The 27,659-nt window shown below is 41.1% G+C and overlaps 2 protein-coding genes and 1 long non-coding RNA gene across 3 annotated transcripts in view; 2 read left to right on the plus strand and 1 right to left on the minus strand.

Moving 5' to 3' along the window:
• LOC137250791 (uncharacterized) overlaps nt 1-27,659 on the plus strand; it is a 373,639-nt gene that overhangs the window by 265,842 nt on the left and 80,138 nt on the right. The window lies entirely within an intron of this gene.
• LOC137248663 (uncharacterized) lies at nt 569-5,950 on the minus strand. Its single transcript, XR_010952182.1, has 3 exons — nt 5,147-5,950; nt 4,844-5,074; nt 569-1,013 (listed from the first exon to the last, which is right to left on the minus strand). It is a non-coding gene; the product is annotated as an uncharacterized lncRNA (long non-coding RNA).
• Nucleotides 7,721-8,291, plus strand: LOC137248665 (INO80 complex subunit C). The gene is made up of 2 exons (XM_067779567.1): nt 7,721-7,943; nt 8,004-8,291. The coding sequence occupies exons 1-2, from the start codon at nt 7,799-7,801 to the stop codon at nt 8,201-8,203; spliced, it is 345 nt and encodes a 114-aa protein (XP_067635668.1). The 5' UTR covers nt 7,721-7,798; the 3' UTR covers nt 8,204-8,291.

The following is a 27,659-nucleotide window of genomic DNA, read 5'->3' on the forward strand; positions in this document are numbered from 1 at the left end:
GTTCGTTAAGCATGCCTGCTTTCATAGCGTTATGACGAATTTAAGGGCCAATTAATGGTGACTTATCGGTAACCAGATAAAACAGCTGATCGAACCAACCTTATGGAAATCAATGTAATCTATTATTGGTGCCATGTCATAACGCTAAAGCCACAACCATGCCATAGCCAACCACCCTACAAGACAGGTACCCGTTACCTAATCGATTACTTAATCGTCACAAAGAACTTGTTCACCAATTATCGTCTTAATGACTTTTACATTGCTGTCGTGAAAAAGGTAACGCATGCGCTCTCTCAAAATAGTGTACGTGTAACTCCCTTTCTCGTTCTTACCTATTGTGTTTTCGACATTCCTTCTCGCTCGATGTCATTTACATTTTTAAGTTACTTCATCAGTTATGTTTTCGTTATCGCTAACCAAAACATATGCAACAACAACAACACGGGTAACTGGCCTATCGGTTACCCGTATCGGTTACCTTCTGTCAAATCGCTTTTTCATGAATGAAACGCGTCCTTTATGTTCAGATAATATTTAATTATAAATAATTCATATATACAATGTTTTTTTTACAATTTAAATTATTTCCTTATTACTCTAGTGAACTTTACATATGTGTATATTGATCTTGTACATATCAATTATCATATATATATAATATATCATAATTAAGTACAATAACGTCTATAAATAGCTGTGCCCTTTCTGTAACTTTCGAAGCTTAGTGATGATGCTCAATTTTTCTTGCGCTGGTGGTGTTATTCAACATCAGTTTGCAGAGACATATGAGTTTTGTAGGGATAATACCGGAAGCCCCAATTCGTGCTATAAATTCGATTTACAGATGATATTGGTCCTTTGGTATTGACCCTTTCCCATAGTATGCTTGTTAGCGCCTTATCTGAGGTACTAAAAAGGCGGGGGGATAGTTGTCGCAGTTTTATTATAATTTGAGCAAACAGCTGGAATATTTGGATATTGCTATGCGCACATCGTCAAAAACAAATTACCTAGAATGAGAAAGAAACTAATATCAGTAAGGATAGATTAAAGTTTTTAATATATTTAACCCGAAAAGTGTTCTATAAATAGGGCTCCACAATTAGCTCTTTTCTGAAAGGCCAAAGTCACAAGGGACTCAAGGAGATTTCAGATAACTAGAATCAGGGGTACCCGAAGATACTTCGCTGTTGCATTCATAGAAAACACAACATTATAACAAGGGATAATTGATTGATGTTACGAAGGAAATTAGACGTGCTACAAAAACAAACAAATGCAGATGACTGTTTAATTCAACAACAACAACAACAACAACAACAACAACTGTTTAATTCATTATCCGAAGTGCTTGTATGGACGTTCAGTATGTAAAGTGCAAAGTACTGCTAAAACTGATTTCCCCGAGTAACCCGGGAACGAATTGATGTGACTACGCCTATCCTTCTTTAGCAGCAGGGTCTAGAACCAGTTCCCTGTTGGACAGGAAAATAAACGTTTGGTTATCTCCAAGTTGATCATATTTTATTACAGAATATACTCGTTTGCTGCATCCGACCAGTACATCCAGCGGATTAGGGGATCAGAATATACCCGCGGTAGGTATGCCTGTCGTAAGAGGGGATTAAAATACCAGATTCAAGGGGCTGTGTAGCGCAACCCTTCAGGTTGCCAGCGCAATATTTAGCTTTTCCAAACCCAATTGTCAACCTCACCTATCCGCGGCGAATCCTGTTTCACTACCAGACACGGCTCTGGCGACCCCAAGCTCTCCATGGAACTTGGGGGTGGAGAGGGGGGAATGGCCTGAAGGTTTAATGTGGCCACATAAATCGTTCCCGAGATGGTCGGGCTAGCACCTTAATGGTGCTGTGGTACCGGAGCGTACCGGATCTTTATCCGGCAATGGACCATCACATCTATAACACTCCCCAAAGCCTTCGGGGAGCAACCTTATCGCTACAATAACAACAACAACAGTACATCCAACTTTCCCAGATTTTCTGGACTCAGCAAGGGTATCCTCCTGAATGGTGCATTTGTTGCACGCTGCTGCCTGCCCGCTCACCCAAAAACACAAAACACGACGGAATATTCCTTGGGCACCCAAGGTCACTAACGCTTCTCATGGCTCCAGCGGGTTAGGGGGCTTAGAGTATAACCGCGGTAGGCATGCCTGCGTAAGAGTCGATTAAAATACCAAATTGGTTTAGGGGCTTGTGTAGCGCAACCCGTTCAATGGGTTGCCAGCGCAATATATAGCTTCTCCAACCCAGTTTTGAACCTCACCTACCCGTGGCGAATCCTGTTTCTTTAACAGCCGAGGCTCTGGCTACCCCATGTTCTTTATGGATCTACATTTGAAGGCGCTTAGTTAGCTGACATCGCTTACTTAAACGGTTGATTCTAAAGTAAAAACCAAAACAAAATATAGGTTAGGTTGAACTGGCGGGTTCATGACGACCTCACATAGACTGAATGAGTCCGTAGTGTTACCAGAAGTTTGTTTTAACGACCAAGCTAAAAACCATATCAACAACCAGGACATGTTATAAAATAACTCCGTCCTCTTGACAAATACCAGAAGCTTCCTAGAACTTAAGCCACTTGCTGCTTCTAGATCTGACAGCTGTAAGCTGGAGTCTTAGCCTGACAAGCGCAGGGCACGAGCACAGAACGTAATCGATCGTTTCCTCCTCCAACACGCACTTCCTACATCTGCTATCACTGGCCAAGCCTAATTTAAAATCATGTGACGCCAGAAGGCAGTGTAAGTATACCCGTCATGAGTCTGCAGTCTACAGTTTAATGATAATGAAAATATAAGAATCAGTGTTTATGAATAACATATTTTAATTAATCTCTTACAACAACCTGATCGGTGGCTACATCGCCATGTAGGTAGTGTAGTGTTCAACCTTGTATAAACGTAGGTACTGTATGTGCTCAACCGTGCAAATGGACATTAGCAGGAACATTATTTACATAAACATAGCTTGGTATTTATGCAGGCATCAATATAGCATGCATTGGTCCAGTTCGGTGTGCACCAGCCACTGGTACAAACACTTTTGAATGCATAGCTTTCGCTTCCCAAGGCAGTCGGTTCTATGTACCGGAGCGACTCGGGATTTTTCCCGACCAAGGACTGTCATTTCAGTGTGACCCCATTTAATTTGTTTCGTCCCTCCCACAAATTGTCATCCTCCCAGCAGCTCCTTGCAGCAGGACTGCTACATATTCTCTTACTCCGGGAAGGTATCGAACCCAATCCGGGTCCGTCTCCTGACCCCGGTCCTGAGAAATGGTTTTGCTGCATTTGCCAGAAAAGAATCTCTTTAGGACGGTCATACTCTGTTCAGTGTGTCTCGTGCAAGGGATGGTTGCATCGGACAGGTTGTTCTGGGCTTGATCCCAAAACCCGACGTCCACGTAACTTTTATAAATCTTTTGTGGCTCCTTGCTGCTCACGCCCAAGGGCGTCCCGTAGTCTACGCCTAAGCGCCCCCACTACCTTCCAGCAGCCTCGCTGCTCAGCAAGCCACAACAAGTACCCGCTGCTGCTCGCGCCCCACGGCGCCAACAACTCAAACAGCTGATACCACTCATAACTACTACCTTCGTAGTAGAGCTGGTAGCAATGCTGAGCATCAGCCCCTGCCCCCGTCTTCCTCTCCCCCCTCTTTTCTGGCAGCAATCGTGCAGGTCAGGGAAACAGACTCTTAGTCCCTACCTCCGTTTGCACCGTCTACCAGCACAGAATATATAGGTTTGCGACATCCGCTCAATGCAGCTCCTGCCTTGGGTGGTGCCACTTTCCTAGATGTTCTGGTCTCCGCAACGGCAACCCCTCGACGGGTTTCATCGCGCCATGTTGCCAGGTCGCAAACCCAAATCATCCGGGTACCCCAATGCTTGCCCAAGGGCGCCCAGTCCCAAGACCACAACAGCAATTGCGTCCTGGCCTTCCACAACCTAGGCGTAGTCACCCGTCACTTACCCCTAGAGTGGCGGCGTCACCCCTCATGCACTTCAGAATTCTGCAGTTAAACTGTAATGGACTAACTGGGAAGATTACGGAGATAGTCGATTTCATGAAGCGGCACAACATCCGCATTGCTGCGATTCAAGAGACTAAACTCACAGCGAGATCTGCATTGCAGACCTGCTCTGGGTATAATGTCCACAGGAAGGACCGCGAGAGCGGAAATGGAGGCGGCCTCGCGTTTATTATACACCACTCTGTGCAATATCATATATTTGATCCTGGCATCGACCGCAGGGACAATGTCTTAGAACGTCAAGGCCTATCTGTCCGGTCAGGCGATGCAAATCTAGAAATCATCAACATCTACATCCCTCCTGTCACCTGTTGCCCCAGTGGATACCGCTCTAAAATCGAGGCCTTACTCACTGGCAACAATCGCATTATCTTAGGCGATTTCAATGCCCATCACGACCTATGGCATTCAAACTTGCGGGCGGACAGTAGGGGTGAGATGTTGGCGGATCAAATAGAAGAAACGACGTTCTGCACAATAAACGGAGACGCCCCTACACGTATGGTAGGAAGCTGTCATAGCTCGCCAAATATCTCAATCGTGCGCGCAGAACTCGTAAACTGCGTCAACTGGCAACCGATGGTAACATTGGCATCCGACCACCTGCCCATACTTATTTCGTTCGAGCGTACCGCCGACTTCATCGTCACCGAAAAACGCACTTTCATAAACTTCAAAAAAGGAAAGTGGGAAGAATATAAATCTGCAACAGACAGCAGCTTTGCTGCCCTCCCTATCCCTATTGCTTATATATTTAATATGGTAGCCAATTTACTTACCCTTTCTGGTGCGATGATTCCTGGACAATCGGGCCTGACTAGACGCGATTTTTTTTGCCTTAAGAGAGCGTGCTTAACGCGAACCATATCATGTTATGGCACACCTTTGGTGATGCAAAAAATCAAAGACATTTCTGCTTCTAATGCTTCTAGGATAGCAGCAGCAGCTCCCGGTGGCGCCACATAAATAACAGTTGCATGCCGATCAGTTGCCTTTTTTGCTGCGGCTACCTATTAAATTTTAATTCACATTACATTATCTACTATTGCAATTTTTAATCACTACAAATCAATATAAATTACCGAAGCAAATTCCCGCCAGTTTGTTACCGTATTCCAAAGCATGTTGCTTGTAAAGTACCTTGTATCCTTGGCAAATGACACGTGAATCTGCATTTAATTGTAGATTTCCTCTGATTTTGGCAAATTCTGAGCTGAATCGCAACCCGGCGGAGATGCTATCTATTAGAATACAGCATTTTTTTTATTTTTTAAAAATGCACATACGTATGAATGAAAATCAGAAAGTAAATAATGTTGTTGTTGTTGTAGCGATAAGGACACTCCCCGTTATTGACTTTGTTGGTCCTTTGCCGGATGCAGATCGGGTACGTTCCGGGAACCATTAAGGTACTAACCCGCCATATCGGGAGCGATTTAGTTGACATGAAACCTTTTAGGCCATCCCGTCGATTCTATACAACTTAATATGGTAACGATTTAAAAGACGGCGCACCACCTAATTTTTATCAAAAATTATCAAACGTGGAATCAAAAGGCGCGCCTCGAGCTCCGTTTTTATTATTTGGTATTTTTCAATTAGGTGGTGTACCGTCTTGTAAAACGTAACCCTTAATATTATTTTGGGCGAAGGCCGCCAACACAAAAAGATGGTCTCTGCAGCAAAATTTTTAATTTCCGTCAAATGTCACAACTAAAATTAACTTAATGTTATTTTGGGCGAAGGCCGCCAACGCAAAAAGGTGTTCTCTGCAACAAAATTTTTAATTTCCGTCACATGTCACAACTAAAAGCACAAGATATTTTTCGTTGTAAACAAATATATTTTTTTTGCGTTTCAATGTTTTCCGGCATAGATTAGATTGATACGAATCTTTTGTTTACGCTCTCATATTTTCGCTCTCACGAGGGATTTATCTTCTAGTTGTTGCTGGCAACAATCACAGATAAATCCCTCGCGCCAGCTGAAGCGGGTGCCAGAACAAAAAATGTGCCAGCCAAAACGAAAAACGTGCCAAAAATTTTGGTAAACTTTAGTTTGACCTACAACTGTAGAATAGCGTCCAAAAATTATGGGAAAAAGGATAAAAATACTTGCCTTAGTGTAAGTATTATTAGTTCGAAGGCGGAGGGTAAATATTATTTCCCATTCAAGAGTTATCACTAAAAACAGGTTTTGTAAATATGAACTCCCGATGCAACCAGTCCATTTTGATCACCGAACTTGGAACGCCAGACATGTAGGATAAGCCCTATCTATTAAATAATGTTAACTGTTATATCATAAGTCCGATTTACAGAAATGTCAAAAGAATATATGATTTTCACTGCGAGTTAAATGCGTTACAATATTTGACTAATTAATTTAATCGAAATGTTAGTTTTACTTAGATTTGTTTATATTTAACTCGAACTAGTCGTATTATTGTAAAATACCTTTAAGGAAATAAATATTTTACGACTATCATTTTATTAAATGATTGAAACTATAATCGCCGAAATGTATGTCAAAAATCCACATTTTCAGATCTATTCATTTTTGTTTGGAGTGGCATCATTGATAAATGTTATAAAAAATGTGCATTTTGACAGCGCTCTCTCGAAACAAAGAGTTGGAAATCCATTCATCTATGTTTTCCGGAATAATTAATGAACTGTCATTTCGATGACAGCATGAAAAGTCGATGTGTTAGTGGAGAGCGAAAAAAGCTTTGAATGTGTGGTTGAACTGGTTACCTTCGTCTTGTAGGGCAATTGGTTTTTGTTTTTCGCCATATGCATAACCTAAAAATATTTGAGTTGGAGAGTTTATTAACTTTTTGTAGATTTTATTTATTGTTTTGGATACGTTTTGACTAAGCGTCTTATTTTTTGTGGAATATGTTGGTAATTTTTGTGTTTTCTTCATTTTTATGAAATTTGCACGATTTTTAGGGTAAGGCACCAATAACTGATGCCAATTTAGTCTAGTTGAGGGGTCGACTGCTAATACGCTACCAAAAATATCGAGAGAGGTGTCAAACGACGCGTATTAATCTCGAGAACAATAATCCGATGGCGGAAAAGAAAATTTTTATCTCTGTCCGGAGATATTTGCATTTGAAGTTGGCGATTTCCATGTGGTTGTTGTTGTGTTAGTACCCCCCAAAAAGATTGTGCATCACCGTGGCGGTAGCCACTGTTATACAACACACCCGGATTTGGCATGGCGTAGCCCAGGGTTATTTTTCATAATCGCGGCCGAAGGCCGCCAACGCAGAAAGGTGTTCTGCGCAAAAATACTATGGATCCGGCCCCCGGTTTCGGAGGTACCCGCGGATCTTTTTTCGGTTTTTCGTTAATATCTTTTGAACGCGTTAAAATTTTTATTTTCCGCCTTCGGATTATTAATACTGATGTCAAGACGCGTCGTTTGACACCTCTCTCGATATTTTTGGTAGCGTATTAGCAGTCGACCCCTCAACTAGACTATTACCCAATTTAATATGGATAAGTAAATATATGGTTACGACTATGGCGTTATGGTTAAGGAAGCTTAATTAGCCCTTTAACTCACCTTAAGTACTGTTTTAGTTCGCTGCAACACTTATCAACCTTCCAACAGATAATTTACTTTGACGTTTATCTATGATTCTGATAAAAACAAATTATATTTGGTAAACAAACCTGCACCTCCTTTCCAGAATTCATTTACTTTGTAGCAAATCTATCAAAATGTCCGAAGAGCCTCCAAAAATACGCTTTAAGAATCCGCAATATAGTTACATTGAGCCAGGCGGCAAGAAACACGTCTTCAAATCGTTGAAACAAATCCTTGCAGTGGAGAAAACTCAGCAATGGCAGGAAAACACAATGCTATGTGAGTATATTTATTACCATGTGCCCCTTTATAATTGTTTAATATTCTTATTATATCTAGATTCATCTTTTAATGCTCCACCCTCCTTACGGCCTCCTAAAAAGTATTCGGATGTTTCGGGTTTGATCGCACCATACACCGATCCACACAGCAAGTTGCGCTACGCTAATGCCGAGGAGTATGCAATTGTTAAGACACTGCCATCTGACATAGTTGCTGGTTACTTAGCACTACGTGGTGCGAGTAGTATTGTGGGTTAGAACCTGTCCTATCTTAAATGCTTCTTTAAATAAACAATTTTAATAATGACTTTTTGGTTAGGCTTTTTGACCAATGTATTGTTACGAATTTGCTGCAAACCTCTTATTTGCCCTTTTGCTAGGTTCGTTTCGCTAAACTGTTGAATAAATAACTCCAATATTGAATAATGGAAAACTGGCCTTTATTAAAGTACTTCACAATAACACTGGCTGACCAATGTATTGTTACGAATTTGCTGCAAATCCTCTTATTTGCCCTTTTGCTAGGTTCGTTTCGCTAAACTGTTGAATAAATAACTCCAATATTGAATAATGGAAAAATGGCCTTTATTAAAGTACTTCACAATAACATTGGCTGGCTTAATAACCAAACTGATTGATAACTCAAATTAAACTCTACTATAGGCCGCCAGATCGCGTGCTTAATCAATAACTGATTGATTGCTCAACTCTAACTGAATTTCAGCGCCTCTACATCTGTCGCCTTTTATACTCTGTGGTTTTCTGTTGTTGTTGTTGTAGCAATGCTCGCCCCACCTAATAGCCGCGACCGATAACAAATTGTCATCAATATCCTCTAACGGGAGTCCAAGGAAACTTGCCGTTTCAACAGGGGTGGACCATAAGGAAAGGGGTGTTAGAGGCGTTGGTTCCACATTACAATTAAAGAGATGGTTGGTGTCATGTGGACACACATTGCAAGCGGGGCATACATTTTGTATGTCGGGGTTGATTCTGGATAGGTAAGAGTTTAACCTGTTACAGTATCCAGAACGAAGTTGAGCAAGAGTGACACGCGTTTCCCTGGGGAGTATGCGTTCCTCTTCCGCGAGTTCTGGATATTTTTCTTCAAGTACTGGATTCACCGGGCAATTCCCGACATAAAGGTCCGACGCCTGTCTATGGAGTTCACCAAGGACCTGCTGGTGTTTTTTCGCTTCATACGGCTGGGTTCTCATTCTATTTCCTCAAAATGCTTACGGAGATGACTCCTTAGTCCCCTAGGCGGTACTGGTTCGTCAATCAGATGTCTGTTGGGATGCCCAGGTTTCTGGGTATTCAACAGAAACTGTTTGGTCAGCATCTCATGTCTCTCCCTGATGGGGAGTATTCTCGCCTCATTATGCAGATGGTGTTCTGGGGACATAAGAAGACAGCCCGTGGCGATTCTGAGAGCAGTATTTTGGCAGGCCTGTAGTTTCTTCCAGTGGGTAGTTTTTAGGCTTGGCGACCATATGGGTGACGCGTAGCACGTAATCGGCTGGCTAATTGCTTTGTATGTGGTCATGAGCGTTTCTTTATCTTTTCCCCAGGTACTGCCAGTAAGGGATTTGAGGATTTTATTACGGCTCTGAATTCTCGGAACAATTGCGGTTGCGTGCGCACCAAAATGTAGATCCTGATCAAACGTCACACCCAAGATCTTGGGGTGTAGGACAGTCGGTAGCGTAGTGCCATTGACGTGGATGTTCAATATGGTCGACATTTGGGGCGATTTAGTCGGTGACAATGCCAGGTTTCGCGAGGCGAAAAAAACTGGAGAGATCAGGGAGATAGCCGTTTATTTTATTGCATAGCTCATCGATCTCTGGGCCTGGGCCTGTGGTCATTATTGTGCAGTCATCGGCGTAGGAAACGATTGTGACTCCTTCCGGTGGTGAAGGTAACTTAGATATGTAGAAATTAAACAAAAGTGGGGATAGGACACCACCCTGTGGCACCCCTTGTTTAATTCTCCTTGGTTTTGATGTTTCGTTTCTGAATTGCACCGTTGCCTGCCGACCACCCAGATAATTTGCGGTCCACCTTTTAAGACATGGGGGAAGGGTAGACCCTTCCAGGTCTTGCACTAATGAGCCATGGTTGACCGTATCAAAGGCTTTTGATAGGTCTAGCGCTACGAGTACTGTTCTATGGTGGGGGTATTGATTCAAACCGCAATTTATCTGGGTGCTAATGACATTTAGCGCGGAGGTAGTGCTATAAAGTTTTCTGAAGCCATGCTGATGAGGGGCTAGCTGCAAATGTGCTAGGAAATAAGGGAGCAAAATGTCTTCAAGCGTCTTTGCCACTGGCGATAGGAGAGATATCGGACGATATGACTCACCTACGTTAGCTGGTTTCCCAGGCTTTAGTAGCGGGACCACCTTGGCCATTTTCCATTTCTCGGGTATGGCAAAGGTGGAGAGAGACAGGTTGAAGACATGCGCTAAATATTTGAAACCCTCTTTCCCTAGGTTTTTAAGCATCGGCATGGCTATGCCGTCTGGGCCCACTGCTTTGGATGGTTTAGCGCGACCAATGGCGTCCTCAACCTCTCTAGCGGTGATGGTGATTGGTGACGCGCTGAATTTGTGTTTATGTGCGTGTCTATTGGCTCTCCGTCTATCTTTGTCGACCGTAGGATGCATTATATATTGTCGGCAGAAAGCGCTCGCGCATTTTTCCGCATCCGACAGCACCTTATCGCCAAAGGCGATGGAAACTTTGTCTTTGTGCTTATTCGGATTCGATAGGGACTTTACGGTGAACCAAAGTTTACCTACACCGGTAGAGAGGTTACAACCTCTTAGGTGCTCTTCCCATTTCGCCCGCTTGTGTTCGTCCACAAGCAATCTGATGCGTTGGTTTATATCCCTTATTTGGGGGTCGCCTGGATCAAGCTGTCTTATAAGGTCGCGTTCCCTCGCTAAGCTCGCGGCCTCCGCCGGGAAGTGGGGCCGGATTTCGGAAATTCTCCCGGCGGGAATGAAATGTGCCGAGGCGGAATCAATGATCTTACGGAAGGCACGCTCCCCTTGGCGGGCATCAGTCGGGATAGGGAGGGCAGCAAAGCTGCTGTCTGTTGCAGATTTATATTCTTCCCACTTTCCTTTTTTGAAGTTTATGAAAGTGCGTTTTTCAGTGACGATGAAGTCGGCGGTACGCTCGAACGAAATAAGTATGGGCAGGTGGTCGGATGCCAATGTTACCATCGGCTGCCAGTTGACGCAGTTTACGAGTTCTGTGCTCACGATTGAGATATCTGGCGAGCTATGACAGCTTCCTACCATACGTGTGAAAAAATTGAAAAACCTCTTTGTTGTTGTGTTAACCTCGTCTTAATGCGGATCGTTCACGACTGATTTTCGACGAAGTATAAGAAACACGGGTTGGCCACCTATCCTTTCGAACGGATGTACCGTATAAGAAGGGCGAAGTGCTGTGGTAATAATCAAAACAAGCGGATAGGCGGCCGGTAATTGCAACAAGCATCAGCATGTTGTTGTTGTAGCGATAAGGTTTCCCCCGAAGGCTTTGGCGAGTGTTATCGATGTGATGTTCCTTTGCCGGATACAGATCCGGTACGCTCCGGTAACACAGCACCATTAAGGCGCTAGCCCGACCATCTCGGGAACGATTTATATGGCCACATTAAACCTTCAGGCTATCCCTCCCTCCCCACCCCAAGTTCCATGACGAGCTTGGGGTCGCCAGAGCCTCGTTTGTTAGGGAAACAGGATTCGCCGCGGATATGTGGGGTTGACAATTGGGTTTGGAGAAGCTATATATTGTGCTGACAACCTCAAAGGGTTGCGCTACACAGCCCCTTGAATCTGGTATTTTAGTCGCCTCTTACGACAGGCATACCTACCGCGGGGATATTCTGACCGCCTAACCCGCTGGGGGACAAGCATCAGCATCGTTGGTATTTGCCTCGAAATAAACATACTTTGACTGAAACTTTACTTTTTCGCTGCCTACCATTTCCTATAAATTGGCTCGGCATTCACGACATTTTTATTATCACGCCTTTCTTTAGAGGAGGGAACAGCAGCTGTAACTGTTAGTTTTCTCCGACTTCCCACTAGGCAGGTCGAAGTACTGCTACTACAACGTAAGCAGCAGGCCTTACAACTGTTGAGAGCGCTTTCGAAGTATAGCGTCATTAGGACCTTCCAGACGTCTAAACGTTAGGTTTCCGGTAAAGTTTCGAACCTTGTGAGACCTTAAATAAGGGATAACATCCCCAGACAACAAACACGATATATTGCCCTGTACACCTTTTTCAACTGTTTTCTTAAATATATTATATATCCTGTTTTGAAATACATTTGCCCATTCCCCAAATACATTTTCCCATTTCTCAAACACTTTTGTCCGCTTCTCAAACACATTTGCCCATTTCTCAAATATATTTGCCTTTTTCTCAAATTTAATTGACTTTTTCTCAAATGCAACTGGAAAGGGTTGTTGTTGTTGTTGTGGCAGTGCTTCGCCCCACCTAACAGCCGCGACCGATCACAAATTGTCATCAATATCCTCTAACGGGAGTCCAAGGAAACTTGCTGTTTCAACAGGGGTGGACCATAATGAAAGGGGTGTTAGAGGCGTTGGTTCCACATTGCAATTAAAGAGATGGTTGCTGTCATGTGGGGACACATTGCAAGCGGGGCATACATTTTGTATGTCGGGGTTGATTCTGGATAGGTAAGAGTTTAACCTGTTACAGTATCCAGAACGAAGTTGAGCAAGAGTGACACGCGTTTCCCTGGGGAGTATGCGTTCCTCTTCCACAAGTTTTGGTTACTTTTCTTTGAGTACTGGATTCACCGGGCAATTCCCGGCATAAAGGTCCGACGCCTGTTTGTGGAGTTCACCAAGGACCTGCTTGTGCTTTTTTGCTTCATACGGCTGGGTTCTCAGGTGCCGCATTTCCTCAAAATGCTTACGGAGATGACTCCTTAAGCCCCTAGGCGGTGTTGGCTCATCAATCAGATGTCTGTTTGGATGTCCAGGTTTCTGGGTATTCAACAGGAACCGTAAAAATTTTCTTACCCGGCAAATACTCTAAACAGTCTTCTATCAGTGGCATTGGAAAATTATCCCGAATGGTTTTTTTATTCAAAAACCTATAATCAGTACATAATCTTCCCTCACCACTCTTCTTTTTTACCAAAACCGTAGCAGAGGCATACGGAGAATTGCTGTACCTTACAACACCTTCAGAAAGAAGTTTATTAATAATTGCCTGCACTGCAGCCTTTTCCGAATAAGAAAGTCTCCGTGGTGCACAATGAAAAGGAGTATCGTCCGTTAAATTTATTTTCATTCTATAGTCAAGGGGAACAATCCGTGTTTCTGTTTCAGGCTCCAAATAACAGTTAGTTATAACCCTTCTTAATATACCGAATTGTTGTGCATTAAGTTCAGAACTAACATCAGGCTCACTTAAAGACTTTACTTGTGAGACAAGATCAATATCCTTGTTACCAGTATGGGTACCTAACTGAACTGACAAATTTTTTTTGTTTACTTCCACTCCACAAATCTGCATTGTGTATTCCGTTAAAATACTTCCTCTTTTCAAATCTATTAGGTGATTTGGTTGAATCGAATCGTCCGTGGAAGACACCAAACCCTCAATCGGATACACCAAGCATGCAATACAATTTCTCCTGAGGCAAAACAAATCAAGCGCACTCTTCTTTGAACAATATGTATGGTTAAATTTTATTTCATTTTTTAGATCCATTAACATTTTCTTTGAGTACTGAATTTTAGATCTAATCTTACACAAAAATATACGAAATTTACTTAACAGATCTCGCCCAATCAACATAGGCATAGAAAGATCCGAATCGTTTAAAACTAAAAATCGATGGGCTATTTTCTGTCCTTTTAACTTAAGTTTGCATAAAACTTCTCCGTACGTATAAAGTTGCCTTTAATTTGTTGCCCATGTTGAAAGGTACGATTGAACGTTTAATAAAACTCCTCGGGCTACCATAATAAAGAAGAGAAAGAATATGAACAGTGCGTTCGCTTTGTTTTCCTAGCACAGTGACACCATTTGCATTGCATCAACCGCATCAGCCAAATCTGCGTCCTTCGACTTCATGTTATTGTCAATAGCTGCAACTACCACTTTCTTTTTAGGACAAGTTTGGTGAAAATGACCAAGTTCACCACACTTAAAACACGAACCTGGCTTACGTAGAGGTTTTGTACATTTTGATTGATAATGGCCTAGCTGTGAACAATTAAAGCACCGTATAACTTCATCAGAAGAATTTTATTTTTCTCGACGAATCGCCGTCTGCGGTTTGACTATGTTCGGCTGAGATTTGTCTCTAAGTTTGTCATAACGTTCAAATTGTATTTTCAATTGATCCACAGTAGTTGCTTGATATAAAATAGATATTAAAGAATTTCTTTCATTCAATCCAGATATGATAGCATCCACCAAATCGCGTTCCGGTATGTTTGCCTTACTAGCGATTACCCTAATTTCAATAAAATATCGCTGATCACTCTCATTTGGTTTACGTTTCCGGTTCCTCAACTGCTCGTAAACTTCAAATAGAGTATGTTTTCGCCCGAATTCATCACATAATGCCCTCTTCAAAACCAAAGAAATTGAAATTATAAGAAGGTTGAACACGCCAGTATACGAGTTTTTTTGGCGAGTTGAGTCCAGAAGAACAAATTAGTGGAGTTCACCACATGCCACACACTATTTTTCGTGTTTGCCAAGTTCACCAAATGCAAGCCGCGGCGAGCATATTTTCGCCTCGTGAAATATCAGAAATGTCAAAAATACAAACAAATAGAATGAATAAAATTGATCTTGTCTACTTTGTTTCTCTTTGGGTAAACTCTATGCCGAAATTGGGGTGCTTTTTGGCAAACAATTATTGTACTTGTTCACTTCCACCAATTGATTTTAACATTCCGCAACTCTGTAATGGTCACTTTTCATCAAAGCAAAGAAATTGAAATTATTAAAATTGAAATTATAATTTCAATTTCTTTGGTAATATGTACTAAGAAAATTTGTTATTAAAGCAATAAAGATGAAATTGTGATAGCACTATGTATTATATCAGGCATGCTTAACCAACGAACCGATATCATTTCGTTACGATAATTAACGTTAATAAACGAAACAAAGTTATTTCGTTTCGTTTATTAACGTTAAGAACGTCAAATTAACGAAATGATTTTGTTTCGTTTTCTGCCATATCAAAACGAAATCAAATCGTTTATGTTGATTATTAATTTCAAACTATCTGGTAAAGCCGATTGATGGCGGAGTCATTAAAGGTGAAAGCATTAGCCCAGCTGATTGCAACTTTTCTCATGAATCTTGACAATACGAAGATTTCTCAGAGTATTTTTGACATTACCACCAACGAATTACACAAACAAATTACATGGAATTTGTGTGTGTATGTCCGCTCGCTGTTACCACCTTACGGCTGCACCATGGCTATAGCATTGCCAGCACAATGCAAACATAAAGTATCACGTTTTTGTTAACGTTTTTAACGTTAACGAAGGCTTTTCGTTTCGGTTAAAAACGAGATACAATTTATCTTGATAATTTCTTTATCGATAATATTTCGAAGTGTTTCAACGGAAACGGTGGAAATTTTTTGATAAACGATTAGCTTAACGTTAAGGTGCATCCCTGTATTATATGCACGTATATTATTTTCTTCTTGTTGTTCGAACGATATTGCAAGCAATAGTTATTCATATGTATATATATATATATATATATATGTTGTATTTGTATGATATAAGAAAAAAAAAAGTTTATATCTTTTAGCCAATTCGTGCATAATCGACCAATGGCTGCGGCCGCAAATTTTTTTTTTAACAATTTATGGTTGAGCTCCAAAAATGGATCGCTAAAACGTTTCACGTGATAAAGACGGCTTATTATGAATAAAATTTATAGAGCTAACTTCAATCATTTTAAAGCAACAAAATATATTATTAAAATGTTATAAAAAATGTATGGCCTTTGTTGTAAAGCTAACAATTTCAAATATTCAATAATAAAATTTGACGAAAAAAATCGACCCTTGTTAAAAGGGTTAACCGGGCTGTATAAAACTCTCTAAGTACTGCTTAGAAGTTTCTTTTAACTATTTATATCTAAGGTAATACTTTGCTGGTACTTACATAGCCGCCAGAGTACGTACCATGGGCCTCTGCCGGCGTGGTTACTGGTGATGTTGTTGTTGCTGGTGAAGGTGTCGCTGTTGTCGGTTATGGCGCGCGGTCTTGGGCGCGCTGTGTTGGTACTGTTGGTGGTTGTTCCGCTCTGGTCCGAGGTAATCGAGTGAACCTGGTGGCGATAAAACTTCGTGCTGACCTTTACGATCTGGATGACTTGGTAATTTTGGCGTTCGTTGTATTACGCTGCAGCGTAGGTACTGCTGGCTCTGGAGGCGGAGGTGGTGTCGGACGCTTTTCCGAAGGTGGTAGTGTACTTCGTAAACGTAGAAAAAGGGGCTTATCTTCGGATAACAAGGGTTCTCATCACCATTTAGTTTAGTGCCGTCCGAATCCGAATCGGAATCACTAGAACTTTCCTCACTAGGTGTGACTGTGAAACGCCGACCTACTTCAACTGGATATTCTATACGTGGAGCTTGTGTCACCACCACACAACCGTTGTAAGGTTTATTACCACCCCGAAATAGACGAGTAAAAACGAGGCTTGTCGGAATGGACTGTGTCGGTACTTTGCGCTATCGACTCTTCCTAGTTTCTGCGCATTTCCCGGTTTATTCTTTGGTAGTTGGGCTAAGGAATCGGCCTGCGGTTCCTCGTTGCAGTCCTTCGGTTCTTCAACAATACTCTCTTGAAAATGTGCACAGCACGCGAGGGTGTTTTGCGATGAGTTGAATATAGTTGGGGACGTGCAGTTGAGGTAAGCAATAGTGCTAATGAAGCAGTCTCTGAGCTTGACGCCTTTGGTGTTGAAGTTGTGTCCTAGATGTTATACGATCCTTTTGGTATGGTCGCAGGGCCGCCAAAATTTAGGCTGAAGCAAATCACAAATCTTCTCGTTGGTATAACGCCTTATAGGACTAGTTTTACGATAAACCTTTTTGGTTTTATAAAAATTTCCGATTAACTGCGCAAGTAAAAAGCTAATTCTTGCGTTTTTTCCCGGCCGGAAAACTCGTGGCTATCTTTTTTGTTTTCTTTTCTAAAATTTTTTACTCCTTGGTGTTTCTACGGCCGGAAACTCGTGGCTTTTTTCGCTAGTGATCGCCGAATTTTTCTTTTCTTTGTTTCGATACTTTTGTATCGCAACTTTCGCCCCATCCCCAGTCACGAGGTGTGTTCGCTCGAAAACGTTCCCAAGTGGACCGTAACCGTAGACCATAACAGCAGACCGTAACAAGTGTTAACAATGTTAACAAATAAAACTAATTAATATAGGTTTTAAATTTGGTTAGCATACTACACAATCCCAAAAATGATACCTTTCATGTAAATAATATTGTTAATCTATATCTAAGCCAAGTTTGAATCTTTACGAGCAAGATTAATTAACATCAGGATTTATCCAAATGGAATGAGAATTGAACGATTTGTTTAGAATAGCTTATTACCCTAGTTTAAGGTTTTTCCTTTAATGAATAAAATAATAAAGTCAGTTTATAACGTACTTATAATGTGTTAAGTTTTTGGAGTTTTCCTGAAGGCATATGGTGATATAAAGAGGTAAGGAAGTTCATTTTAGAGGGGATCTTCACCATCAAGTTGTATCGAGGATCATGGTTGGGAAAGGGTTAAGAATGCGACTGTCGAACTTCATCTTGGACATCGCATACCAATCCGCACGATTAACGTTCAATGAGTTCGTTTTTTTTTTGTTTTCGATTCTTTCATGCGGCCCTACTTCTTTGTAGTTTAAATCAATAAGTTCTGTTAGGAATCCTAATAAATTTAAAGTTTATGTGAATGCAGTGGAGGCAAGGCAAAACCCACCCCACGCCGCAAGAGGTAAGGCAACAGAGGATTCCGCCCGCCGCGACCCTTCTACTGCCATTAGGTAAATATCGGTTCCTACTCTTACCACCCAGGAACCACTGGGTGATTACCTACCATTGTAAGCGGTCATACCCAGTCACCTAATAATCACCACCGTCAATGATACCTCACGTTAAGTTGTCGGATACAATTCCTTCACCATTTCATGACGTGTCTCCGATCGTAAAGGCATTTTTATTTCGCGTTAATCAAATAAAGACAATTAAAAATTATGGTAAAGAGCGTGAACATGTATCAAATCCAACTTCTGAATTGTAAAGACGACAATCAGATCCAATTATATATTTTTATTCTTTATTAAAAACGTCTAGCTTTTTTCCAAACAAATTGAAAATAATCCCCCAAGATATACAAAGCTTTCTGTGTCTAAATTCCAAAACTTGTATACAAAATTTAAAGTGTTTTACAATACAGTATTACAGTTTTGATGTTTCGTTTCTAAATTGCACCGATGCCTGCCGACCACCCAGATAATTTGCGGTCCACTTTTTAAGACATGGGGGAAGGGTAGACCCTTCCAGGTCTTGCAGTAACGTGCCATGTGTGACCGTATCAAAAGCTTTTGATAGGTCTAGCGCTACGAGTACTGTTCTATGGTGGGGGTTTTGATTTAAACCGCAATTTATCTGGGTGCTGATGGCATTTAGCGCGGTGGTGGTGCTATGGAGTTTTCTGAAGCCATGCTGATGACAGCCTAGCTGCAAATTTGCTTGGAAGTAGGGGAGCCAAATGGCTTCAATCGTCTTTGCTACTGGCGATAGGAGAGATATCGGACGATAAGACTCTCCTATGTTAGCTGGTTTCCCAGGCTTTAGTAGCGGTACCACCTTGGCCATTTTCCATTTTTCGGGTATGACAAAGGTGGAAAGAGACAGGTTGAAGACATGTGCTAAGTATTCGAAACCCTCTTTCCCTAGGCTTTTAAGCATCGGCATGGCTATGCCGTCTGGGCCCACTGCTTTGGATGGTTTAGCGTGACCAACGGCATCTTCAACCTCTCTGGCGGTGATAGTAATTGGTGACGTGCTGAATTTATGTTTATGTGCATGTCTGTTGGCCCTCCGTCTATCTTTGCCGACCGTAGTTTGCATTACATATTGACGGCAGAAAGCGCCCGCGCATTTTTTCGAATCCGACAGCACTTTATCGCCGAAGGCGATGGAAACTTTGTCATTGTGCTTAGACGGATTCGACGTTATCTCGCTAAATTTGCGGCCTCCGCCGGGAAGTGGGGCCGAATTTCGAGAATTCTCCCGGCGGGAATGAAACGTGCCGAGGCGGATTCAATGACCTTGCGAAAGCACGCTCCCCTTGGCGGGCATCGGTCGGGATAGGGAGGGCAGCAAAGAGGTTGTCTGTAAAAGATTTGTATTCGTCCCACTTTCCTTTTTTAAAGTTTATGAAAGTGCATTTTTCTGTAACGATGAAGTCGGCGGTACGCTCGAACGAAATAAGTATAGGCAGGTGGTCGGATGCCAATGTTACCATCGGCTGCCAGTTGACGCAGTTTACGAGTTCTGCGCTCACGATTGACATATCCGGCGAACTGTGACAGCTTCCTACCATACGTGTGGGGGCGTCTCCGTTTATTGTGCAGAACGTCGTTTCTTCTATTTGATCCGCCAACATCTCACCCCTACTCTCCGCCCGCAAGTTTGAATGCCATAGATCGTGATGGGCATTAAAGTCACCTAAGATAATGCGATTGTTGCCAGTGAGTAACGCGCTAATATTAGGACGGTATCCACTGGGGCAACAGGTGGCAGGAGGGATGTAGATGTTGATGATTTCTAGGTTTGCATCGCCTGACCGGACAGATAGGCCTTGACGTTCTAAGACATTGTCCCTACGGTCGATGCCAGGATCAAATATATGATGTTGCACAGAGTGGTGTATGATAAACGCGAGGCCGTCTCCATTTCCGCTCATGCGATCTTTTCTGTGGAAATTATACCCAGAACAGGTTTGCAGTGCAGATCTTGCTGTGAGTTTAGTCTCTTGAATCGCAGCAATGCGGATGTTGTGCCGCTTCATGAAATCGGCTATCTCCGTGATCTTCCTAGTTAGTCCATTACAGTTTAACTGCGGATTCTGAAGTGCATAGGGGGGGACGTCGCCACTCTGGGAGTAAGTAACAGGTGACTACGCCTGGGTTGAGGAATGCCTGGACGCAACTGCTGTTGTGGCCCTGGGACTGGGCGTCCTTGGACAAGCATTGGGGTACCCGGTAGATTGGGGCTTGCGACCTGGCAACATGGCGCAATGAAACCCGTCGGGGGGTTGGCGTCGCGGAGACCAGAACATCTAGGAAAGTGGCACCGCCCAAGGCAGGAGCTGCATTGGACGGATGTCGCAAACATATATATTCTGTGCTGGCAAACGGTGCAAACGGGGTTAGGGACTAAGAGTCTGTTTCCCTGACTAACACGATTGCTGCCGGAAAAGAGGGGGGGGGGGGGAGAAGACGGGGGCAGGGGCTGATGCTCAGCATAGCTACCGACTCTACTACGGAGATAGTAGTTATGAGTGGTAGCAGCTGTTTGAGTTGTTGGCGCCGCGGGGCGCGAGTAGCACAGCGGGTACTAGTTGTGGCTTTCTGAGCAGCTGGGCTGCTGGAAGGTAGTGGGGGCGCTAGGGCGTAGACTACGGGACGCGGTTGGACGTGAACAGCAAGGAGCCACAAAAGATTTATAAAAGTTACGTGGACGTCGGGTTTTGGGATCAAGCCCAGAACAACCTGTCCGATGCAACCATCCCTTGCACGAGACACACTGAACAGAGTATGACCGTCCTAAAAAGATTCTTTTCCGGCAGATGCAGCAAAACCATTTCTCAGGACCGGGGTCAGGAGACGGACCTGGATTGGATTCGATACCTTCCCGGAGCAAGAGAATATGGAGCAGTCCCGCTGCAAGGAGCTGCTGGGAGGATGACAATTTGTGGGAGGGACGGAACAAATTAATTGGGGTTACACTGAAATGACAGTCCTTGGTCGGGAAAAATCCCGAGTCTCTCCGGTACATAGAACCGACTGCTTTGGGAAGCGACTGGAAAGGGTGTACTTCCGCTGTTCTTGGATTCACGTTAAGCTCACTGTCCTTTAAAAACTGCTAGTAATTACTAGATGGTTTGACTTCAGGGAAGCCTCATAAAAAAAAAACTATAAAGTTATTATGAAAACACACAAAGTTATTGGAATAGCAATCCAAAAAAACAACAAATGAAGAAAATTGATATACCAATGCATGCATAGGATTTATTGCCATCTCAATATATATCAAAACCATGACAGTTGAAAATTGCAGGCGTGCTGTGCCCAAGTGCCAAAAGATTACATATCCAACGGTTTATGTTTTGTATACAAAACTATTCTATTTATGGAGATAAACATGCATTAAGGATGCTACGGTGTTTCGATTTGACTTGACCTTCTGCAGCCGAATTCCAACATTCGCTAACGCTATAACTCCATCGCTAAAATATCTTAAACAGACACAAGTGAGCGAAAAAGTATGCAACATTTAGTAGTATATGATTACAAAGAATAACATCCTAGCTCTAATACTCTTACATAGGATTTACGCGGTTATTTCTTATGACCATATCGTGGTACTAAATGTTGCATACATTTCTGCGCACCTGATACTGTTTTAGATATGTACATAAGTAATAAATATGTGTGTGAAATTCATATTATGAATATTTTAGTTTTTTTGTTTTTGAAAATATGAAAATAATTGATTCTAATTCGAGCTAATTGAATATCTTATTGCAATAGCAGAAGTCAATTAGATTTCTAATTGTAAAGGTAACCCAATTTTTTTTGCTAATGGCAACTAATTGCAATTAGATTTACCATTAGAATAAAAATTTCAATTAACTAATGGGAATTAGTTGAACTATTTCTAATTGTTTAATGAATTAGAGAATATAAACCAATTGCATCAATTGCTAATTCTAATTGGAATTTAACATGTATGTCGCCAATTTATCACCATTTCATAAAAATTGCATTTAAGTATGCTAAACTCTTTAGAAATTGCGGTGTCGGTTCATAAGGACCTCCTTTGGCAAATCAATTGACAAACGCGTACATTTTGTTAACATGTTCTTAGCAAACGTACGGACACTTTAGAAGGCTTGATTTGTATACTTCGATCCATGTTTCTTCCACCAAAGCAATTTTCGGGAGCTCGAAAAACTGATTAAAAACCTTTTTTTCTAGGCTGATATTTCGAATTAAAATATTTCTAACGCATGCGGTTCATATCCTTTTTATTTTTTATTTAAAATAACTATGAAAGTAATTTAGTTGTTGTTGTTGTAGCGATAAGGTTGCTCCCCGAAGGCTTTGGGGAGTGTTATCGATGTGATGGTCCTTTGCCGGATACAAATCCGGCACCCTCCGGTACCATAGCACCATTAAGGTGCTAGCCCGACCATCTCGGGAACGATTTATGTGGCCACATTAAACCTTCAGGCCATTCCCACCCTCCCTACCCCCAAGTTCCATGAGGAGCTGGTGTGTCGTGCATTTTATAATTCGATCTTCATGTAGCTACAAAAATTGATATAAAATGTCTAGATGGCCTAATTGGAACATTAAACTTTATTTCACCAAGCAAAAATGGACTATTTATTGACCCTCTTATTAGTTTTACAATAAATAAGACGCCAAGCATCTCCCTGCGGCTCTGTAACGTGGGCAGCTGTAGTATTTTTAAACGGTTGCAGTAGGGGGGGGGGGGGGGATTTTTGAGGGATCCCATGGTAAGTGTTTTAAAGCAAAAAGCAAAAATTGTTTCTGGTTCGATTCCATCTTGTCAGAATGAACCTGATAACGTGGATTCCAAATTATTGAAGCTTGGAATACGCTTCGAATAGGCCTGACCAACGATATAAAGGCCCGACCAACGATATAAAGAGAGTTTTTGTAACGTATGGGTCATTGAATTCTTTAGACCAACGTTTAACGAAAGCCAAAGTGCTTTTAGCCCTATTCACACAAGATTCGATATGAAATTTAAAATCCAGTTTAGTGTCCATTGTAACGCCTAAATCAATAAAGTTAGTGCTTGATTAAATAATCGCCAATAGCATAATCATGGGATTGGAAGGACTTCTTTGTAAAACACATGAACTTACACTTCGGTAGGTTTAGTGACAAGGCGTTTACATTACACCAATCAACTAGATTATTCAGATCAGTCTGAAGAAATACCCTATCCACGGGTAAGCGGAAAGGCATTATCAGACCAATTCTAAATATTCTCGCGGAATTTTGTTCTCGCGGATTTTTTTATTCCCGCGGAAAAATTCCTCCAATTCTTTTCTCCTAGGGAGAAGAATAATTGGGGAATAGGAATTTCGAATTTTCGAAGTCAGCTGTTTTGTCACTTGAAATTTCGTTGCGCATTTCTTATTTTGTTTAAAAAATTGAAAAGTTTAATTATTGTTGCGAATTTGTTTGAAATTAAGAAATAAGGTATAAACAATGCACATTATTGCATTTCATGTGGTATTCACTGGAATAAGTAATGAATTGGTGCCACAGCAACATCAACAGAGGAGCATAAGAAGAAGAAGACGGCGGGATAACACAAATCCGCCGGAGTTGCATGCATTCATTCTGCAAAGCAATTTTCTGGCGGCCAAGTCGAGTTGCTTTCGCCTTTCGCCATATGCCAAAATCTATTTAAGCCTTCTTAAAAACCCCTTGCGCAATTTCTGGATGGCTGCATCAAATATACGAAGAGCTCTTCCGTTGCTTATGATATACTTTTCGACTTAAAATAATGAATATTGTGGTTGTTGTTGTTGTTGCATTAACAGTGAGAATATTGTGGTAGAATGTAAATACACATTTTAGCACAAATTTGTACAAATAAGTGTTTTTTCTTAAAAGAACCAATATCCTTTAATTATTTTGATGCATTCCCTTTAATTTAACTAGTGAAAAAACTCCTATGAAATGGCAAAGAAATCTCCCTCTCCCTCACATTCATAATACCTACTTTTCTCCCATAACCGGTTTCCGCTTTTTCGAACATTGTTCAGAATAGGAGGAAAGGGAGAAGTGAAAAAACTCATAAGGAATTTTTATCTAGAATACGAGGGAGAAGGGAAAAAACTCGCACGGAATTTTCGTTTAGAATCGGGCTGTATAAGTTTGACATCATCAGCGTACATCAACGGCTTGCAGTACTTCAAAACACTTGGAAGGTTGTTAATGAATAACAGGAACAAAACTGTACCAAGGTGGCTGCCTTGTGGAACCCCAGAAGATACGTTTATCAACCGAAACCAGCAATTATTGAATATAACAATTCCTTTAAGTAAGAAGAAACCCAAGAGAGGAACAATGGAGGAAATCCGAACCGATCAAGTTTGAATAAAAGTATGGAATGAGAAACTTTATCAAAGGCCTTACTAAAATCAGTATAAATAACATCAACTTCACAATTAGTCATAAAACTGTTGGATACAAAGTTTGTGAGCTCAAGCAAGTTGGACCCCGTAGACTTACCCTTGCAAAAGCCATGTTGTGAAAAGTCAACTAATGAAGATACTCTAAAAGCAATTTGTTTTGTGATAAGCGATTCAAGTAGCTTAGGAATAGTGTTGAGCTTAGCTATTCCTCTATAATTTATAACACACGTTCTACTTCCATTTTTATGCAGTGGTATTATGAATGATTCCTTCCACTTCTTGGGAAATATGCCTTGCTTCAGGGAGGCATTGAACAAACAGGATAGATGTCGATATAAGTATCGAGCACAATACTTCAGCACAACTGACGGAATTTGATCCGGACCACCTGAGTAAGAAATTTTTAGATTTTCCAGGTGAGTTAAAACATCATCAGTACATATAAATGGGACTGCTTGGGAATTCAGGGGACACAATTTGAAAGGATAATTCAATGGCGGGTAATCAGAGGTATTTGAATAATTAGATTCGAAGAAATCCGCGAACATATTAACAATTTCGAAGATATTGTTGGAAATGAGATCATTCACCTTGATTGTAGAAGGAAACCCTTTTATCTTCCTTTTCGAATTAACGAAGCTGTAAAACGACTTAGGATTGTCAAAAATTTGGCTCTTAATCCTACTGATATAGTTCTTGTAACAACTTCTATTTAACGTGTCATACTTGTAACGTAAAATTTATTAAATTCATTGATCCAGATTGTTTTTTTATCGTCTGAATGAATGCGTCCGTTGATTTTTCAGGCGCTTCTGTTCTTTAGTGCTCCAAGCCGACGATGCTATTGCAGTGGTTTCGGGCGTAGGTATGCATTCTTGGAATATTTCGTATAATACATTATTAAAATGAGATATACACTCATCAATATCCCCATCGTACTCAGGCCAATTTATTTTCGACACTTCGAGTATTAGTTTAGACCAGTTAGCTTTTCTAAACAGAAATCGCTGAGGGGTCTCTTCCACTTACTGATTTTTAACAAAATTTCAAATAGGGTAGCAAAAAAAAAACATGAAAAAAAACAATGAATTTGTCGAAGAGGAAGGTATAGCTAGCACTATTGCTAAGTAATTTCAAAGAAAAGTATAGATCCCCACAGTTTCTCTGTAATGGGAGAAATCGAACCACTAATAATGAAATTCCATGCCAACACATCATGGCGATGGATGAGGATGTAAAAATTTATTGGGAATGGAGGAGGTAAGTGATTGCGATTTATTTAGTTTGGTTTTATGACTTACGAAGGGAGTGAATAAGCGAAAAGAACGTTTCTTCGTATGTGCCTAAATAATTTCCTTGTAATGGAAAGGTTTGACTTTCTAACTATCTGCAATTGCCTTTGCAAGAATATTTCCTAGCATTTCCTATTATAGTTCCTTTTGGTTGGCTTTAAACAGGTCGATTTCTGTTGTATGCGCAAAGCAACTTTAGACGCATTAAAAATTTAGCATATACAATCCCAAATCGAAAGTAAATTCGTAAAATTTGGTCCCGGTTCTGTAAAAGTTAGTTTCGTAACATTCCCAAACATACTTACATGCATAATACACATATGAAAGTTAAAACCAAAATGAGAAACGAACCGCTATAGAATGAGTGAAGAATATTAACGTTCAGCACTTTAGAACAAAAAATTGTATACCTACCTGCTGACAGAGCTCACAAAAATTACACCCACAATGTCATATTCATGGGAGTAATCCAGCCAGGGCCGCATTAACCCTCAACGGGGCCCTAGGCAATCATCAATTTGAGGGCCCTTTTGTGTACGTCCATTCCCTTCTTTTTTACAAACTTATATCTTTCATAAAAATTTTATTGTCACAATAGCTGTGTTTTTTTTCACATCTATATACGTTTACGCTTAAACTTTATATGGACTGCTAAGCGACAAACTTTAAATACACCTCTGAAATTGCTACGCATAAAATTAGTACTACTAAATTTCAATACGCATTATACTCAGATGTAACTGAAATATGTGTCTATGTTTCACCCTCTGCACTATATCTATGTATTCTATGCGCGTCCACTATTTATCACAACTGATTCAGCTATATATTATCCACAGAAATACAAAGAGGGTTGTGTCTCCGCTTTTCGGTACACCCTGTGCTGTAGGTAGTGGTTTAACCACTGCCGCTAGATGGGTCTCCTAAGCATTATCTAAGCGCGTGTAAAAAAAACACGGCTAATGTAATAATAGCTATCATCCGGTGGCAAAATCCTGAGCCAGATAAATAATTTTGTAATGAAGCTGAATGATCTCATTTGCAACAACAACGATTTGAGCCAGATAAATCCAGATAGAAGTCTGGTTCAATTTGTGAGCCAGATAATTTGTTAATTACTTCTTTTTAGGTTGGCAACGCGGCCTTAATATACCTACTTTTTCGAAAATAGATGTCGCTGCTTAGCCTTTCGCCGTATGAGTTAAATGAAAAACAGCGGCGACATCTGCCTATCACATTTCACGTGTGCAAAAATTTCACGACATCTGCTTCTCAAGTCTCTCAATGATCCAGAGCATTCTCGTGAGAATGGAGCGTGAGCCGGAGCTGTAAAACTCACTGAAAGACGGCAAATATCAATAAAATTACTATCTACATTTTCAAGATGTCGTTTTCTACATTTGTTTTCGCCAATTCATCAATGATATCATCAATATCGATTTGGTTCAATAAATCTGACATCCCGAGTCGCTCTTGTCGCGTTGCAGCTCTTTCAGCAGCTTTGATTCTTTTTAATTGCGAGAAGGATCGTTCGGCAGAACAATTTGTTATCATTAAAAAATCCGAAGAGCTATTTCTGTGCTAGGAAATACATCGGCTAATTGATCTTCGATTTGAATCTTATACAAATGACTAGAGTTTTTTGTCCATCATTGTATCTGGAGTTCACGTAACTTTGGAATTATTTCATTTCAATGAAAAATTCTTCCAAATCTCTAGAATAAAAACGAACTAAGTTATTTATAGCTTCGTGGAAGTCTCCATCACTTAGAGAAAAGTTGATGAGAAACTCTGAAGCTCTCTGAAACTTCCATATACACTTTCGCACGTCGTTTGATTTCACTGTGAAAATTGTCGATGATTTCGAGGAAACCTAAAATCATTGCGAGGTGAAA

This window comes from Eurosta solidaginis, chromosome 4, assembly GCF_040869045.1.
Source record: "Eurosta solidaginis isolate ZX-2024a chromosome 4, ASM4086904v1, whole genome shotgun sequence".
Taxonomy (NCBI): domain Eukaryota; kingdom Metazoa; phylum Arthropoda; class Insecta; order Diptera; family Tephritidae; genus Eurosta; species Eurosta solidaginis.

Excerpts from the sequence above, each read along its gene's own strand:
- LOC137248665 (XM_067779567.1), top strand. The coding sequence starts at position 7,799 with ATGTCCGAAGAGCCTCCAAAAATACGCTTTAAGAATCCGCAATATAGT. Across the intron at positions 7,944-8,003 it reads GCAGGAAAACACAATGCTAT|ATTCATCTTTTAATGCTCCA; the intron begins GTGAGTATATTT and ends TATTATATCTAG.